Source organism: Serinus canaria, chromosome Z (assembly GCF_022539315.1).
Source record: "Serinus canaria isolate serCan28SL12 chromosome Z, serCan2020, whole genome shotgun sequence".
In the NCBI taxonomy this organism is placed as follows: Eukaryota; Metazoa; Chordata; class Aves; order Passeriformes; family Fringillidae; genus Serinus; species Serinus canaria.
Window position 1 is genome coordinate 21110431 of NC_066343.1, and position 20148 is coordinate 21130578.

At 40.6% G+C, this 20148-nt stretch overlaps 1 protein-coding gene across 3 annotated transcripts in view; it reads right to left on the minus strand.

Moving 5' to 3' along the window:
- The window catches only part of SNX24 (sorting nexin 24), a 90684-nt gene extending 70626 nt beyond the window's left edge, over nt 1-20058 (minus strand). For all 3 annotated transcript variants that reach the window (XR_001991715.3, XM_009096349.4, XM_018921207.3), the window contains exon 1: nt 19914-20058. Coding sequence is in view for 2 of the 3 variants with exons in the window: in XM_009096349.4 (XP_009094597.1) it covers nt 19914-19973 (60 nt within the window). In the remaining variant the exon portion in view is untranslated. The remainder of the gene's footprint in view (nt 1-19913) is intronic.
- Nucleotides 20059-20148: the final 90 nt, after the last annotated feature.

Sequence of the window (20148 nt, forward strand, 5' to 3'; positions counted from 1 at the left end):
AGTAAAAGAAGGGTATGGCTGTTTATTTGAACTGCTGAATGTTCCCATATATTTCTAAATAGACAGACACACATACACATACTTGGATCAGAACCCAGCTAGAATCAAGAACTAGAAAAGAGCAAAATCAAGCTAAGTGTTAATTCTAAATCAATTTCTTTGACCATCGGACTTTGTAGTAACAAACACAGGATTACAACATAACATTCAGGAGACAGAACAAATATTTGCCTCTGACTTCATCTAGGAGTAATCCCAACAACCTAGTAAGACAAATAGTACTGATTTCCTCTTCTGAGGAAAAACTTTGCTTAAAAAGCTTAAGCAATTTCTCTTTTTCAAAGTTTCTGCTGATGAAAAAGGAATATTCTGGAGTGACTGCAAGTTTCTATTGCACCTAAACCAAGTCAGTCCAATGTTACTCAATATGTGCTCATACTGGGAGCTTACAAAAAAGGCTGCTCAGGAGTAGCTGAGTTAGCCTCCAGGTCCAGAGGAAAAAACTGGACCTCCAGCTATTTCAGTGGCCACCAGCAGGCTGACCTGCACCCTGGCTCCTATTTCTGATCACTAGTCAAGCTGTTGAAGCAAATAATTACAGCCACAAGTCATTTTTAAAAAGCATTCAACCAATTCTAACTTAGTACATCAATTCCCGAGAGCCTTCAACAGGAGCTCAGCATTTCAGAGAGATTTTGTTTTTGGGAGCCATATTTAAATATTTACAGTGTTACACAAAGGAGAATAAAAAGAAAAAAAAAAAAAAAACCAACAGTGACATGTTATAAAATATTTAAGCCTGTAAATCGGCTATTTTTCCCCCCAAAACTATACAGTGAACTTTTCTATTGTTTTCACTGAAATACTGAGTACTACAGTAAAGTATGAATTTAGACATTATTCCATCAAAAGAAATACAACAAAATCATTGGGGTTAAAATTCAAGAACTCCAAAGTCATGGAATTCAAGAAATAATCCTGTCCATGTACAATTTAATCAATCCCACTGGGCTTGCTTCAAGTGATAATTAAAAACTTATTACTCAAGATCTTTGCATTAGTCATTGAGCAAGTGGTCTACCATTGTGGTTGGTCTTGCTCCTGTTTGATCCCAGGCCTTGTAGGTGCCCTCTAAACACAAAACTGAACCATACACCAAGCTAAGTAGTGCAGTTTATTCACTGAAGAGAAGGGATGTCATCCAGAGGGACCTTCATGGGCTTGACAAGCTGAGCCCATATGAACGTCATGAAATTCAACATGGCCAAGAGCAAACATGGGTTTGGTTAACCCTAAGTATCAACACAGGCTAGAGTATGAATGGGTTGAGAGCAGCCCAGCAGAAAAGGATTTGGGCTACTGCTGAATGAAAAGTTGGGCACGACACAGCAATGTGGGCTCACAGCCCAGAAAGCCAATTGCATTCTAGGCAGCATCAAAAGCAGCATGGTCAGCAGGGAGAAGGAGGAGATTCTCCCTCTCTGCTCTGGTGAGATTTCACCTGAAGTGCTTGGGTCCTCAGTAACATGAAAGACATGGATCTGCTGCAGCAAGTCAAGAGAAGGCACACAAAATTGACAAGAGAGCTGAAACACCCCTGCTGTGACAAACTGTAAAGGAAAATAGTTGTGGCTGTTCAATGCAAGATGAGAAGGGTCCAGGGAGATTTTATGGCCTTCCAATACATAATGGGGCTTACAGGGAAGACGGAGACAGGCTAATTTTTACTGAGGTTTGTAGCTACAGGACAAGTGGCAATGTTAACTCATAAATTGAGAGGGGAGATTTAGATTGGAAACAAGGAAGAGGTTTTTTATGATGAGGATGGCGAGACACTGGAACGGGTTGACCAGAGATGATGAGGATATGCCACCACTGGAAGTGCCAAAAGGTCAGGCTGAATCTAACCAGGAACGTGATCAAGTGAAAGGTGTCCATGCCCATGGTAAAGAGTTGGATTAGATAATTTTTAAATCTAGTCTTTCCAATCCAAACCACTTCATGATTCTATGCAAGAACACATTTTACATTTCCAAGCTGTCTATACCAGAAAAGGGCCCCAAGTCTATTGGGAACCTCAATTTCCTTTCTGTGGCAGTAAAAAGTAGTGAAATGCCAAAGCTATTGCCAAGCCAGTTTCAGTACCAAAAATACTCCTAGGACAGAAGGCTATCTGATCAAACTACCCCTTTTTACCTGTTTTACTTTTAAACCCCATACCTCTGTAGAGCAGCGCAAAGCTATGGTTTGACTGCATGAGTACAAAACCAAATTTGGCTGACTTGGAGATTTCCCTCTTCAGCTGCTTTTCCATGTATGCTCTCGTGGCACCTTGTCTCATCTGCTCTCCACTAGCAGATAAGCAGTCCATGCATGCACAGAACTCTCAGATTAAAAACACACAGAAGGAAGTTAGACAGTAATCAAAGTTAAATCTTGTGTCTCTGGTGCTTGCAGGATCCAGCACTGGGGCCCCTGAAAGGCTGACAATCAATATATGCCTGTCATGAGATAGCTTACCTGGTAACAAACTTGCATTCTCTGGGGAATGAAAAATTAGTTCTCAATGCTCTTCTGCAAGTCTGCTCACAATTTGTATGGAATTATGACAAACAAGAAATTAAAAACTTTTGTAATGCGAGAGGTAAAAACGGGTTTATAACTGGGGAGTGAGTAAATGTCGACTCATGTTGCCTACTTATCATGCTACTCAGCATAAGCCCACCCTGTTACCTTGAGAAATACAGAAATAGCCTATTTGAGCTATGAGGAGTAAAAAAAAAAAAAAAATCACTGTAATCATATTCCTTGTCAGTGACCATGATTCTTGCATACTAGGAATATTTAAATCACTTATCATCAAAACCCCAACTAAGGAGAAAGATAGCAGTGAAATATGAGAGGTTTCTATTTAGTGTTCAGGACAGTGGCACATCACCATATTGCTGTGCATCCAATATTTTGCACCAAGCCTTCTGTTTTAAAGTGCTTTTCTTGCTGAAACTGCAGAAGATTTTTTGATGATTTCCATGGTGTGAAGGGTGAAAAGCTACATCTACACACGAGCAATAAACGGCTTACATACATCAAGATTAAAGTGAAGCTGAACTACCTGTGTATGTCCTTGGCTAAGAGTACCAAGAGAGAACTAGAATGGCAAGTGGCAGATCACTATTGTTTGCTCTGACTGACTTCTGGCAAGGCACATGATCACACCATGGAATGGATCATTGCAGTGCTTAAAAGAAAGCACATGAGAAAAAGCAAACAAGAACTTACTACTGAGAGGCATCACAGGGCAGAGACAAGGTCTGCATTACCACTGAACATGCAAGAAACATCAGGAAATGGAGATAATACTGATGTTTGAGCACACACTGACAAAGCAGCAACTCTTCCCACAAAATTAAAAATAGTATATAATTCATTAATCAAATGAAAGACTAGGTGATACCTACAGCAAGTTTTGCACATAAGTTATATAATTTGGCAAAAAATTGTTGCCCTACAAATCCCTCTGAAATAATCTTTTAAAAATACAATTTTTTCATCAGCTCCTGAAAATACTTGGGAGTAAATGGCAAAAATTGCTTGCTCTTCTGTTATTTCTGTCATTTAGTAAACCTGAAGAGCCTTCTAACTTGTACAGTCTATCTTCATGCCCTTCAGATGAGAGAGGATTGAGGTGAAACATACCTGTGAGCAGGACAGGGATTAGAGCCTCAGACCTCTGACTGGACTCCTAATCTTCCTGTCCCCACACTGCTTTTTGCTTCATAGCTAAGCCACCAATCTAGTCACCTCTTAAAACACCACGTATCCAGCAACTTAAATACTTAGAAAACTTTCATTTTGTGATAAATACTATAAACAGGAAGAGGCATTCTGACTGAAGTAAGAGTAGCACTGAATTTTTGCATTTTATTGACTAGCTTATAGAGGGAGATGTCAGCCCTGATGTTCGCGCCTCCCTGCATTGCTATTTACAATTAATGGAACCACATACATACTAGCACAAAAGCAGGAAAAATACCAAACACAAATGCTTTATTGAACAATATTAGCTAAAAATGGGGAATTTTTATCTCCCAGGAAGATATTGAAAAAGGCTTACCTGGGCAATTAACAAATTACGTTTTTTCACTTGCATGAAGAATCAGAGTTGGAAAAGTTCATGATTGTTTCAGCAACTGTTCCATTATGAGACGCTTCCACACTCCGCAGGAAAAGAGATAGAACTACTCTGTGTGGACTCTTAAATATGAGTTTTAGAAAGCAAAAGAATTTGTAAAATATAAAAGATTAGGGTGTAGATCAAACAAAAATTTTGAAATATTGCAAAGGACAACAGCCAAGTGTCAGTGGGGGGCTCACAAAGAGGATCTTGAAGTCTAATCTGGCTCTATATTTCTTGGAGTTATCTGGCTCTTCCTGCTGTCTCCAGGCTGTACTTCTTACCAACTATACTTCTTACTCTTAACAGAAGCCAGTTAAGCCTACTCTTTACTGTAAGCCTCATAAAGACAAAGCTTCCTGCTCCTGAAGAGTGTTCTGGTGCTGTAGTATCTTTAGGATTTGGGACCATTTCATAATTAGCCCTGTACTTTTGGCGGATAGGATCGATAACTGTACAGCAGAAGACCACAACACTGTCAATATACAGACCAACTGCCCCTGTTATTCAAAAGCTTTTTGTTGCTAGGGTTTGTCATGCAGTTCCTACCCACGGTTTTGTTTTCAATCTAAAGAGCTCCTGATCTAAAGAGCTCCTTCACATTGACCAGAGATCCAGAAAGCATCTCTGCCATTTGTTGTAAGTGCTCCTACTTTGCCTTATTTTATCCACAGTTTTTCTCATTCACTCATGTTTCTTAGCATGCACTACCTAAAACTGCACACAGTACTGCACACTTAGCATACACTTCACATCACTGACCTTTTTGTTATGTTCATCTTTTGAAACCCCAATAGGCATTTGTCTTGTGACATGGCCACCTTGCGATGCATGATAACCCCCAAATCCTTTCAGGAATATCTATTGCCTAATCTTTTGGATGTTACTCCATTTTACATGTAACTGATTTTTTAAAATAAATATTACACTTGACACCAGTTCCTACTGAGTTAGCAACCCATTTTCCTTTCTTAAATAAACTTTCAACTTATGAAAATTATTTTAAACTCTACTATTGCTCTCCAGCATGCTCACAGTCACTTCCACCTTGGTGTCAATGGCAAATTTAAATAAGGACATTCTCATTCTGTCATCCACATCACTATAACATCAAGTCACACTGGAACTCAAACAGACCCTTCAGCAATACAACCCAACAAATCCTTCCAGTGCTGACACATGTGTGTGCTTCTACATATACGCACACACAAACATGTGTGTGTGCACGTCCATCTACGTTCTGAATACAAGAATATTACACTGACCGCAATAATTTGATGGATTTGATGTTGGTGTAGAGGCAACTGATTTAGGTTGCCTTCTGTACAAACAAAGCCTATGAACACAGCATGCTCACTGGACTTAACTAACTTGCACACTCCACAGCTACCCCTTGAAAAACAGGCAGAGAAGTTTTACTGATGCACAGTAAGCATAGACAAGGACTAGCACACTGGAAAAATCTATGTTGTTTTAAGAAGTCATCCTACAAAAAACTCCACCAAGAAATAAAAGCAAAACATGCTTTCAAAAGTTTAATATTAAGCTTAAAAAGAAACTTTACTTCTTTTTTATTTTTTACTTCTTTTTCACCATTTATATTGAATGGTGATATTCTGGACTGTCGTGGTTTGAAAGGAAATGAAGTGAGTTTTTGTGATGGTGCGGGCAAGCCAATCGGTGTTCAGATTTAATATTGGCACCTGGTTTGTCCACTGAGGGCATGGATACGCCTCTGAGAACACAGGGGTTAAAAGCTGTGATCTCCCAGGCGAACTTTCTCTTGGGAGTTCTGCTGAGACTGAGCAGACCCCCCTGCCCGGCCGAGCTGGGCAGGGGGGGAGGGGAGCCATGAGAGGTAGGCCAGGCCTGGGCCCAAGGGTGGAGGAGAACATTGCAAGGGCTTCGGGCAGCCATCCTCCATCCCCCCCCCCCCCCCGGCGAGAGCCAGAGCCGGTGCCGGTGATAGCGCGGCCGGCGTGAAGGAGAAGGGGGGGGGTGGCCAGCAGGGCAGCCAGGCGTGGGAGTTCATGAAGCAAACCGGCAGAGCCTGGGACTTTTAACCCGTCTGGGGAGGATGGAAACCTTGCAAATGCTGATTCCTCCTGAGGTTGATGAGATTGAGAGGATGTTGAGAAGAATCCTAGGTGGGAGGAGATGATGGAGTGGCCTTTGGCTGGACTTTTCTTGTATAGCCACAGCAGAACCACTGGTGTTCCTGTGACACAGAGACTGCATTCTAGGGGGAGGCGATGGCTCAGAGCCAGGAGAGTGCGGTGATGTGGAGGAGTGTGAACAGAGACGATGGGTGAGGAGGGTGGTGGTGGTGCCCTCCGCTTCGAAGAAGAGGAAGAGGAAGATGATCTCTGTTCAAGAGACCCCTCGGCCCCAGGGGGTGAAATTTGGGGGGGACAGGTGTCCCAAAAGAAGAGGGACTGTGCTCTTTTTGGAACTGGACAAAGTATCCTTAAAGGGAAGGGAAAAACCCTAGAAGCAGCTCTGACCCATGTGCAGTGGTGAGAGCACTGGACATGGAAAGAAGTCACGATGGCAAAATGTTCTCCGGGCGGTGCCACATGTGACATGGAAACACGAGAAGTTTCGACTGTTTCCTGGGGAAGTCTGTGGTGCAAGAGGGACTTCTCTCTTCTCGAGGAATTGAGAATTGATTATCTAAAGGGTGGATTTGGTGGTAATGGAATTGGAAATCTAGGTGGGGGGAGGAGGAAGAAATTTGGAAGGTTTTCATCTTGGGTTCTATGTGTTTTGTGTGTTTTCCTTAGTGTTTTCCTTTGTAGTTTTAGGTTAATAAAGTTTTTTTCCCTTAAACCTCAAGTTGGAGCCTGCTCTGCTCTGTCTCTGATCACATCTCACAGTGGGTGCCAGGGAAGGAGGTGATCTCGTGGGGGCACTGGCATTGCGCCAGGCTCAAACGATGACATGGACATAACGCAGAATTATTCTGAGGAATTGTATAAAACAACACTATTTTTCTGAACATATTTAGAGAAAAAAAGGAAAAAGAAAGGCAGGCATATTTTAAAAATTTGCTTAGCTATGCAAAGCTGCTAAGCAAATGTGGAAGTTACTGCAGAAAAGAAAGTGGCAGACTTGCTAGCGGGGTGCTCAGAGTTACACTGCTGTCAATAATTCTCCTGGTAAACATAAAAAGAAAGAGTTTGTGCTGAAGCATTTTTACAAATTCCTGAGAGATACCTTAAATATTAATAAGAACATATTTTAAAACAGCCTTTTAATTATTAAGGCATGTGCACGTATACTATATTGAAGTACAACTGAATAAAGTCTGTTCTTCCCACAAGAGTCACTTCAAGGTGTGGGGATTTTTTGGTTGTTTTTTTTGGTGGGGGGAGGGAGGCAGGACTTTTTTGTTGTTGTTGTTGTTGGTTTGGTTTTTGTTCTTATTTTTGTTGGCTTTTTGTTTTGTTGGGTTTTTTGTTGTTGCTGTTGTCTCTCCAGAGAAATCCTTGTTAACCTAAACTAACATGCTCAAACTAACAAAATCCAGTGATCTGGCAGTTTTTAAGAACCGATTACTGACATGGTTTTGAATGTTTCTTAGATGAAATCACTAACTAACACCTCCACATTAATCGATTGATGTCAGCAGAATTCTGGAGAACTATGCTGCAGGCTCCAACACCAAAGTAGTAATCAATTAAGGAAGTCAGCTGAAAAAAATGATGCAAAGATCAGAGTTGTCAATGGCAAAATAATCTCATCTCAGTGGTGTCAAAGGAAGAGTAAAAAAATGCCACATACTTACTTCACAGTGTAAGAAAGCAACTTCAAACAAAGATTTAATAATCAAATTGTTGACAAATAAACATATCAATTAAAATCTATGAAGAAATTCTTCAGAAATTTATATTTTGGGCCATATTTATATAATTTTACAAAGATACGTGTTATTATAAATTGCACAAGCCTTTTAAATTTTTTTTATGGTATTATATAACATACTTGCTAAAAAACCCAGGGATTTTTATTTAGAAAGTACTAACACTTTAAAGAAATAATAAAAAGGTAAACACCAAGATAAAGATATATTTAGTTTACTTCTTCAAAACTAATAAACATTTTTACACATTTTACACACTTTTTGAATAGGAACAAAAATGCCACTGTTTTTCTGCTGTATCCTCTCATCCATAAATAAGTCTGAAGCACAAATAACTCAGCGTTGCTGAGCTGCTAAGTTCTTGGACCTGCTGAGTTAGCAAGGATGTCCACAGCAAGGTGTTGAGAAGGGCAGTGTTAAATACCGTTCAAAACAGGGCTCTCATTTCTCCATAGTCTTTGTTTGGCTATCACCATCATGAGGGCTTCCACCAAACTACATGCCATAGAAAGCTACCTGACACAATCTGTAGTGCATTCCTTACCTTCCACAAGCAAACCATCAGAATCTATTAAAATTACTTTACGCCGATAGCACTAGAGACATGACAAATCACAGGCCAAGAGTCAGATACCAAAGAATGTGTCTCAGGGCGTTGGGGCCAGGCCCATTTGCAAGCAAATGATATTGTGCGAAGCTGGCATGCTCAGTGCATGACAAACTGATGCAATTTCAGTACTGTCGGAGAAGCTGGGTGAGATTTCTCTGATGCTGGCTATGGTTAGTGTACAGAATTGTGCAGAGCTCCCAGATTTGAATCACTTGGGGCCTGAAAGGGCTTCACTTGACAAGCCACAAATAATTACACTACACTCTTTCTATTGTACTCTATTACTTTGCCTCTTATCTCTATGCTTTGAGCACTCATGAACAAGCAAGGTCACTTCTATTTTGACCATGATGCAACAAAACATTGTTCTTTTGTGATATGATAAATAAAACACAGCACTGCAGACTAAACATTTTTATCAGGTCCATTTTCCCCTTTTATAAGCAACAACAACTTTGGGAGCTTATTAGAAGAGAGGAGGTTGGAAATAACCATGCAGGAAAGTTCATGAGCTTTTCACTTAGGAGTGTGATATAGCTATCTCGTTATTGTAAAAACTCATTTGAGCAATAGGGCATTAAGTTCTTAGCCTGTAACAGATAACAGTTGTATCTGTGATTACTTTAAGCAGGTTTTTACCCCCTTTCAAATCAGCAATTTTGGACAATTTACAGTAGTAAAAGAAAAGCTTTGAATGTGCAGCATGTTACCATTTCTTTCCTACACACCAAACACACTTCAAAACTAACTAACTTTTCTTTATCACTTCACAAAATGTATTATTCAAATACTTAGTCAATTAGGAAGGTTTTGTGTTAGTGGTATTATCCTGGCCACTGCATTCAAGGAAAGAAATGCTAACATTCACAATTTATTAAAAAAAAAAAAAAAAAAAAAAGCAAGGAAAAGAAAAAGCAAACAGCAAAGACTTTCATGATTTAAGTAACTAACTTCAAGTCATCTTTTCTTAGTATACAGAAGAATTTATTTCAGGAGAAATTTCCTTCTTTCTCCTACTGGCTAGACAAAAAAATCACTCTTTTAATTTAAAGTTCTATACTATGAACTAGATGGTACCAGTTTTTTTCCCCCTTAAAACTTTGTTTAGAGGTTTTCTAAAGCTGCAATTATGTAACTGTTATAACAAGCCAGGAAAGGAAAAATTCTAATATGAAGACTAAATGTACATAGAGATAAAATAATTAGATTATTCTAATAAGAACCCTCAAATGTTTTTGATCCCCATTATCATATTCTCCTTATTTTCCAGATAGTAGCAAATAGGTAGCAAAAGAAAATGTTAAAAGACTTCTTAGCTGCAAGTGCTGAACTTCTTACAAAGTATATTTTCCTAACTTGCCTCTAATACAGACCAACATAAGGTCTGGGTTATTGGAGAGGTGAAAATTACTACCCCAAAATAACATGCTCATCAAGCTCTTATTGAATTGTTTCAAAAATACTGTCTCCTTCTTCCCCAATGGCAAAAGGAATTCAGGGCGAAACTTGGATATCTGATATTGAAATATTTCTGACAAGTGAAGGTAAAACCAAAAATCCACCCCAAACTCAACCGTACTTCAGAATCTACTTGAGCTTTTTAGTCACCATGTCAGAGGCAATGGTACAAAACACCTATTCCTACCAATCACACAGTCACATCCACATTCTGAACACTCAGCAAAGGAAAGGCCTTTGACATTTCTATTCAACACCAAAAATAGATATTGTCGCTAATTACTGACTTTTTATGCTCTCTTGCTAGAACATAAACCTGGTAGGGAGGTCTTTGACTTTTAATGAGAGAATGAATCTCTAATTAGAAACCAGTTTTCAAATATTCTCCATCTTTTTTGTAAGAATGAAGCCTTTCAAAATTTTATAGCAAGTATGTCATCACAGGAGATAATTTTTCTTAGAATTTGGAACAAATAAGAAAAATAATAGGCTAAGATATTTTCTGATTCTATAATGACATAACTTGCAAATCCAATGTTGATGGGCATTTTTTCTTGAATATCCATTTCTTCACATAGTTAAAGCAAAGCTAATATTATTATTACATTCCCTGACATTACCACAAATTTACTAGTCCATTAATTTACTATTAAACTGAAGACATATTCCCTTTTTTCTTTCTACACATCTTAAAAGAAGAAGAAAGACCGTAGTCACCATCACAGCTCAGCTGCAAGGAAGACACATGATCAGTCCTATTCCTGAGAAGTGCTTGATTACTAAATAAAGAGTAGAAAAAAGAATCTATACACAAAGAAAGAGTCCTGTGCAAAACCAGAAGTAGAGGCAGTTAGCTTTATTTCTCAACACATATGGTCCTTTTTCATAAAAGCAGTGTATTGTCATAAATGCAGACTTGCTGCTGAACAATTGATTATTTCATTACCTAACTGAGACTTTGTTTATCCTTTTGTAAAAGATTATAAGGAAAGCTTTAGATTTCATTATTTTCCAGTCTGAAGATACTGCAGTACTTGAATACCTTCTGCTCTGGTATAAAAAAGGGGTCCATTTTTTAAAAATTAATCAATTACAGGAGAGACAAGATACATAAAAAATAAAATAATGAAGATCAGTAATTCAAGGTAACCTAGTGGGACAGAAGATTTTCACAGAAGTTTTATGCTGTTTACAGTCTGTTAAAGAATTAAGTACTCAAAGAGTAAGAATATCTTTTTTGATATGCAATGCTTTTTACAGCATCTCATCAGGAAACAACAATTATCAAGTGGAGGCAACCCCTTTCAAAAGTGACTTTTGAAACTCTGTAGCATGCACATTATTCCACAACTGTCTCAACAGAGGCCCTGGACTTAACTGGGTCCCACAAACACTGTGACATCTAAATAAATAATACACTAGATGGAGGTTCCACTGGAGGTTTGGCTGTCACTTCTCATAAATTATTTAGCATCACCAGTACCCTACACACTGAGGGCAAATTCAACATCCAAAAGCATCTTCTCAGATTTCCTATGTATACACTCCTAGAACCAAAGGGTTTTTTGAACGAGAGGTGGAGCTCTCACTGCACCAGCAGAGGAAGAATGAGAAGAAACATACTTTGTTTTGAACCTGGCATGGATATGGGCTCCTTAGTCATGGTATACTCCTGTCTCATCTGATTTCAATGCCTGAAAGTATCCAAGCTTGACTGCTGTGACCCAAATACTTTATTTAAAAAAACACAAAAAACATGAAAACAAAATTCTACAACATTTATTGGTTTATGAAATGCAAAATTTATAATGCAATATGTAGGTCGAAATAATAATTTTAAAAAGACTGTTTACAGGAAGAGGGTATTCATGCTCTAGCTGTAGGACTTATCATGACACCTCAGAAAAAGTTTATTAACAGTCAACATACACTTCTCCTTTAGTTTTCTATTAAAAATACAGTGCCACTTTCAAAGGGAACAACAACACATCTCTTTGTCTTTAAAATCCTCTCACGGAACATTCTGCAAATTGCTATTTTTGTCTTCCCCAAACCACAAAAATTTCAGGCTTAAAGAAAACAGAAAATGAAAAGTTGATACAATTCCTCATATAACTCCTGTAAACACAAAAAAATAATGGCTACTGATAGCAAAAGTATTCAGAATACAGTGGCTTGAAAGCCTCCATTAGCACACTTCCACAGTGCATACCTAAACAAAGTATTCCCACTCTACCTAAACAAAGTATTTCCACTCTACCCAAATGCAACACTGAAGTTATCCCACCAAGCACTCTGCACAGAAGCACCTCTTAGGTGCTTAGGTATCATATTCCAAGTGAAATTCCAAGACAACTTAACAAATCCCATAATAATGGTGACTAACTCTCAATCAAACCTGGAATTAATCACATCCAGTGCTGAAAATTCAAAGACCAATTAAAAATGCATTGAAGTAAGAAGAAGGGAGAAATCGATTCTATTTTCCCTCATGTTGTATTTTAAGGCCTGGTGTGTTCTCACTCCTGGCTAGTGACGAATGTACTATGTACTTGTTTAACCCTATCTTTGTGGACAAGATCTTGCAATTATCATGACTTGATGCTATCTGGAAACACCACCAGGAGCAGTTAAGCATAATCCTCTGATGAAATAATTCCACTGATAATATTACATTACTAACAAAATGTTGTCACCAATACCTCCCAAAGATACAGTGGAATTCAAATATATCTTCATTGTGCTGCATGTCTGAATGCCCTGCTACCTCCAATCTTTCTGAAAATGTAAATTCCTCATTAAAACTGCAAACCAGTGGATATTGGGAGATGAATGGATAATACATGCTTTACAGTTGTAGTGTACTGACAGAATGTGTCAACTTTTGCTCTTTCAGATGGAAAATTGATAGAGGCAATCATGTTGCTGCTTCTCTACTCAGCTGCCAACCCTCACATCACAAATAAAGCAAAAGGTATTTCCTGCTCAGAGAAATCTTACATGGCCCTTTCCAATAAGATTCCATGACTGTGAATCAGGGGTCTTCAGGCAATTGCCCAGCAACTGGAGATTACTGGAGCTACATTTCTGTCTAATCTGTCCACAGCTCTAACTGACCGCTGTATATAGATTCAGCCAGTTTTCACTTTGGCTTTACCTTTTCCTATTTTCTTCTTTAGCTGCCATCATGTGAACTGCAAAATTCTTTGTGTCTTACTTTACACTCTTCACGTTCCCACTGCATACCAAGTGGTCAGTTTCATACCACTGACAAAGTCTGTCAAAGTGGAAAACTGACTGGAGGAAAGAAATTTATTCATCACTGCTGGCAAATGCACAAGTGATTCACTAAAATAAAACAGGAAAAAAACTATTTTTAGAAACAGAAATCTGGCTAAAATGACCTAGTCTATTTCCTCCCCTAATATGTTCCACCTTCATTGGAACATCAAACCCACCAAAACCAATGATCAAAATAGCATTTTTCTGACATTACAGAATCACTGACATCTGTCGAATTATCTTTTATCATTTTCACCATCCCTGTAGGAGAGAAATACATACATACAGACCTACCTGACTCCCCTGTAGAGAAGCCAGGACATTTGAAAACCCTCTATGAAGACACTAAGACTCTAAAAGACTAATTAGATCTAATAGATGGAATACTTCTGTTTAACTTCCTTGAACTTGGAGTGACTGCTGTGTCACTGATTTCAACATGTGACACGTGGTGAGCTTTCAAAAGCCCAGCTGTATGCAAGTAGTCTTCACACTGGTAGATTTCATACTCAAGACACTCAAAATCTGTTCAGGTTTTTTAAAACTACCAAGTTTACACAGTCTAGAAAAGTGCAAGTGAAAGGGCTAGAACATTAACACTTTGAAATCTTTTTACAAAAACTCATAATTACTCCTGCTATACTTTATAATTAAAAAATTAATAAATATTGACCCTTTATAACCTGCTATAGTGGCTTATTCTAGGTCTTCATGGAAGTACAACTAAATACTTCCCCTTTGGACTCTAAGTACATTAATTTTAACAGCAAAGAATACTGAAATACATAAACTATACCAAACTTTAGATCCTTGTGATTTTATACTTCCATAGAGAGAAGTACAGCCTGTAATTAAAGTGCTGCTTCTATGGAGGTAATGCAAATGAACTTTCAAAAAACCCACATTAGTTTATGATCTTACGTGTCAGATGTTGCTTCTACAATTGCAACTCTAGGAGCAATTTGGAGAGTAGTATTGGAAGTGTTAATTAAAAATGCAGTAAGCACTTGTGTCAGTCAAGTATGCCCTCTGCTCTACAACACATTTAAATGTATGTCACCTTGACCTGCAATATACCACTGTAAAATTTTTTTGGTCAATATAAATCAAATGTACACTAATTTATTCAGTAAGTTTCCTGGGATCTGAATCAACATTAGAAATCTAACTAGTATTTATTATTCTGTTATTGACAAAGGGAGCATATTTAAATGACAACAAGAACACGTGGGTGTCATTTCGAAGTTGAATTGTTCTCTAGGGACATCCTTAGTAAGCGCCTACATTTAAAGGTCATTCACTGCCAAATTATGAACAACTGTTGCATTTATTAGCACAGGCTCAATAGTTTAGAAACTAGTGTCATCAATTTAAACTGACAATGAAATTTAATTGCCCACCAAGAAAACTGACATTTCCCATATTCTGTGTTTCATCATTTTACGTACACTCCAAACAGAACTGGAATAAGTGCAAGTTTACTCTGGGGTCTTTGTTTGGACTTTTTTTGGGTAGGGGATGAGGGGAAAAGATTTCAAGATTTTCAAGACTTTCAAGATTTTATATCAGCGGAACAGTGCTTTAGAAAAGCTGAGCCCGTGAAACAAACACCTTACAAAGAAGTTCTGTCATTTACTTTATTGACAGAACCCAATCTCAAGCATTGTATAATAATATTTTTCTCTAATTTTTCTTTCTAATATTTTATATCCCTAGTATTTTATTTCTCTGGTCAAGACCTCCCTTTCTATTTCATAATTGCACTGTAGTTTTCCTTCTGAAGATAGACAGAAATTTCCACTTTCTGTGGCAAGTCATTTTCCTCCCTTTCCACAGAACTGATGGATCTCTGGCCATTACACTTTCTAAGTGCTAGCCACACCAGGGAAAAAAAGAAAATAATCTAAAACAACAGGCTTAAGCTGCAAACAAAACAATAAGTTGGTAATGAATTCCCATAAAGAAAAGGACAAATACCGCTTTTGTCTCCTTTTCTTTCCAGAAAGTAAGAACACACAGTAGCAGCCTGCATCCAGGGGAACTGGATTTGGTTCTGCTAAAGATAAGGAACTAGAAACACATGAATGTCAGGGAAGCATGCTATTGTTGCAATGCAGAGACACCATAGAGAGGAACAACTCTCCCTTCAGTCCTTCATTTCATGCAGGTCATCACTGTTACTGTTTCTAGCAAAGACACTAGGACAACCACCACCACTCTTCTCAGAAAACCATCCTTGACTGCTGCTTGTCTGCAATGGCCCCGGCAGTCACGGTGCAAAAGGCACCCTCTGTAACCCCCTGGCATGTGACTGGGCTGGGGGGCAGTCTGCAAGTCAGCAATCTTCTATCCACTTCCATCATCCTTTTCTGCTATTCTCAGTTGCACAAGCTCTGATAGTTCCTTGTTCCAGCTACTCCAGTCCAACAAAACACTTTCATTTTGAGCAAGCTAGCACTTGTGGGAAAGACAAAAGTAAAATGATCAACTGCGTAAAGTGGTACTCCTGTGATTACAGAACTGTGTAATAGTCTGGGTAGGAAGCGACTTTTAAAGTCCCTAATCCACCATCTAATCCACTCCTACTGCAATGAGCAGGGACATCTTCATCTAAGTCAGTTCATCTGGATGGAACTCTCAGGTTGCTGAGAGTTCCATCCAGACTGGCCTTAAATGTTTCCAGGGACGGGCCATTTGAAACCTCTCTGAGCAACCTGTGCAGGGTTTCACTATGCTCACTGTAAAAACTGTGTTCCTTATGTCTAATCCGAATCTACCCTCTTTTTAGTTTAATAGCACTCTCCTTGTTCCACTGAAAAAGACCTACTGCAAAGCCTGTCCTCACCTTTCAAAAGCCCTGTTTATAGCAAAAATGGAGCACCAGAGTCCTCTCTTCTCCAGGCTGGATACACAAACTCTCTTAGCCTTTCGTCACTAAAAGAGGAAAACAGAGGTGCTCCATGCCTCTGATTCATTTTTCATGGCCCTTTTCTGGACTGATTCCAACAGTCCTCTTTCTTATGCTAGGGACCCCAGGGCTGGATGTGGCAGACCCCTTCCAGGTGGGGTCTCACCATAGCAGAGGGGTAGAATCCCCTCCCTCACCCTGCTGGCCACACTGCTTTGGATGCAGCCCAGGACACGTTTGGCTTTCTGGGCTTTGAGTGCCTACGGCTGGGTCATGTCCAGCCTCTCACCCACCAGCACCCCCAAGTCCTTCTCACAAAGCTGTTTTCAATCCTTTCATCCCCCAGCCTGGACTTGTAACAGAGATTGTCCAAACCCAGGTGCAGCACCTTGCACTTGGCCTTTCTGAATCTCATTAAGGTCCCACAGACACACTTCTTTAGCTTATACAGGTCCCTCTGGATGGCATCCTATCTTCAGCAGAGTCACCACACCACTCAGATGTGTGTTATCTGCAAATTTTCTGAGGGTGCACTTGATCCTTTTGTCTATGTCATTAATAAAGATATTAAATCACACTGGTCCCAGTACAGACCCCTGAGGGCACCACTTGCCACTGACATCCACTGGGACTCTGAGGACCACTGCCCTCTGGATGTGACGCTCCAAGAAATTCTTGTCCATCTGACAGCTGATCTGCAGAACCCATCTCTCTCCAATTTAGAGAGAAGGATATTATGGGGAATCAGGTCAAAGGCCCTACTGAAGTCCAGGTAAATGACACCTGCAGCCCTTCCCTTAAACGCTGATGTAGCCACTCCATCACAGAAGACCACCAGGCTGGTCGGGCAGGACTCACCCTTGGTGCAGCTGTACTGGCTCCCTGTGCTCCACGTGCCTTAGCAGAGCTTCTAGGAGGATCTGTCTTGTGGTCTTCCCAGGCATGGAGGTAACACTGACAGGTTGGTAGTTTGAAAGGTCCTCCTTTCTCTGCTCTTTAAAGATGGGTACGTACTTCTTTTTCCAGTCACCTGGGATTTCACATGACTTTTTAAATATCAAGCAAAGTAGCTTGGCAACTACATCAGCCAACTCCCTCAGGACTCTGGGATGCATCTCATCAGCATCCATAGTCTTAGGTATGTCCAGGTTCTTCATGACCTTTATCATCTCTTACAACTTACTTCCCATTCCCTGCCTCGCAGTTCATCCACTCAAGAACTGTGGGAAAGAGAGACCCACAAATGAAGACTGAAGCAAAAAAAGTTAAGTAGCTCAACCTTTTATTGTCTTTTGTTACCAGTTTGCCAGTAGTGCTCATTGGGAAGACACTTTCTTTGACCTTTAAACCACACTGTTTTAAATGCTAATATTGTAAAGCTGCTGATGAAAACTAACATAAAGTGGATTGGGTATATAATATCATAGCTAGTACAGAGCACTGTTAAGCTTTCATTAACCTCGGTTTTGCTGTAAGGAGGACATTTAGTGTACCCCTTTGAATTTCTGTACTTGGAACAATACTTATGCAAATTATTTTTATAATCACAAATTGGCAATTAGACTGGTGTAAGTTTTTCTCATGAACAGTCTATAAACCCTTTAAAACACAAAGAAAAGACACAATGTTATTATCAGGGCACTTTTCCTTTCCTACAAGCATGACCAACTTCGATAAACTTTAGCTACAATTCCTCATACAGTTTCATGGTCAGCATTAAATATGATCATGTTTCATATGGGATGCAGAACAGAATGCCCTCACCTGACGAAAATGGCAAAATAATCACGCAGGAAAAAGTGCCAAAATCTGCTGAACTACAGCAGCTTTCAGATCCATGAGACTGACCCACCGCCAGTAAACGATTCAAGAGGAAAAGTGCTGTAACAATCAACAGTGTTGTCATAGAATATGTTTGCTTTCAGGATCATTTTCTTGGAAGACTCCTAGACTCATATAGGTTCACTTCTGATTTCTTTGAAGCTTACACAGCTTAACATTCATGAAATTTAAAAAAACCATATCCTCTAGATAGCAGGAGTCATAGACAGTATTACATTAATAGAAATAGAAACTCTCTAAATGCAAATACTAAAAATAAACATTACTATGAAAAATCGTATTTGTGTAATATGCACATCTTAGAAATCACTGTCATTTCAAGAAACCTGCTCAACTAGGATGTGGTGGAATCAGTCTGTGCTATTGAGTGTAATTACACTCAATCACATTCAAAATGTTTGAAAGCCAAGTCCCCAAAACCACACAGGTGTCTTGTAGAGAGTCACTTACATTTAAGTTCATCCAAGAGGCAAAAGTATTAATGCTGCTACACCCCCATATTAACACAACTAAAGTGGTTTACCTTTTGCAAGGCCTGCAAACACCTGCTAGTAGTGAAGACCAAATAATATACAGCATTAAGCATAAGGAAGATGAAATTTCTTCATGGAACTATGCCTACCTACATGGATTAATCTTCTAGAAGTTCTACAGGATTCACTTTTTTTTTTTCTAAGCTACTGAATGAATTTATTTAATAGAGGAAGCAAGCTTCGAATATCCACTTTCAGATAAATACCTTGGGTTTTGGTCCACCTGCCACCACCCCGCACCATGTGAATGTGCTACTGTCCAACAGTTTTGTGAGGTGAGAAAACTACTGAGAACAAAAAGAACCACTAAAAACTGTGCAAACTAATCTGCCTGTTTAAGGAGAGCCAGCTATACAGTTGGCTATGCAGGACAGTGTCCAGGCAAGTTTTGAGAACTTGCAAAGATGGAGACTTCACTGTCCTCTGGCCAACTTATGCCAGTGCTCGACCACCCTCGTGATAACAAAACAGCCTTGTCTTATGTTTAAAGAGCATTCCCTGTGTTCTGGTGTTTGCCCACTGCCACGTCTCCTGTCACTGGGCACCAACGCGAAGAGTCTGGCCCCCTCACTCTGGCCATTCAGACATCTGTACATATTGAAGAGATGCCCCTGCCCCTTTCCTCCTCGAGGATGAGCAGTCCCGGCTCTCTCAGCCTTTCCACATGCAAGGGATACTCCAGCCCCTCCACCGTGTTTGGCCCTGCACGGGACCTGGACCCCGCAGGGCGGAGCGGCGAGGGAGCAGCTGCCTCCCCTCCCCTGCCGCTCACGCTGCACCCGCCACTGTCGCCGCTGCCCCGCAGAACAGCGCCCGTGTGAGACAGCAGGCGTCTAGCGGACTGAGGCCATCCTTCCCGTGCCGAGAGAGGCAGAGCAGGGATGGGCTGCGCTGGGCAGGGCACGGCTCCGTCCAGGACGGCCTGGACAAGGAGTACACGGCCGGGGTGTACAGAGCAGAGCTAGGATGGCTCTACAGGACACGGTTAACAGGGCAATGCTGGGGAGAGCAGGGCGGGGCAAGAGCCGGGCAGAGATGGGGAGAAGAGGGCAAGGCTGGGCAGAGCTGGAGAAGGTTGGCTGGGCAAGGACGGGCTGCGCTGGGCAGGGCGAGGCTGGGCTGGGCAGGGAGGGCAGGACGGCCCCGGCACATTGATGTCTGCCCAGCGCCCCAGCACAGCCCCCGCTGGCTGCCGGCACATGGCCTCACCGAGCGCGGGCGTGCCCCGCCCCGGCGCACCTCACCGTGTATCCCCGCTCCAGCTCGCTCTCCTCGTATCGGAAGGACGGGATGAACACCTCCATGCCGGCTCTCCTCAGCGCGGCGGTAGCGCAGCCGCCATCTCCGCGCCCAACACGTGACCACGCGCCACGTGACAGGGCGGGGCGGGAGTCTGGCTCGGCCACGCCCCCGCAGCCCTCGCGCTGCCGAGATGAGGCGGAAGGTTCCTCTGGGGGAAACGTGGTTTAAAACAAACGG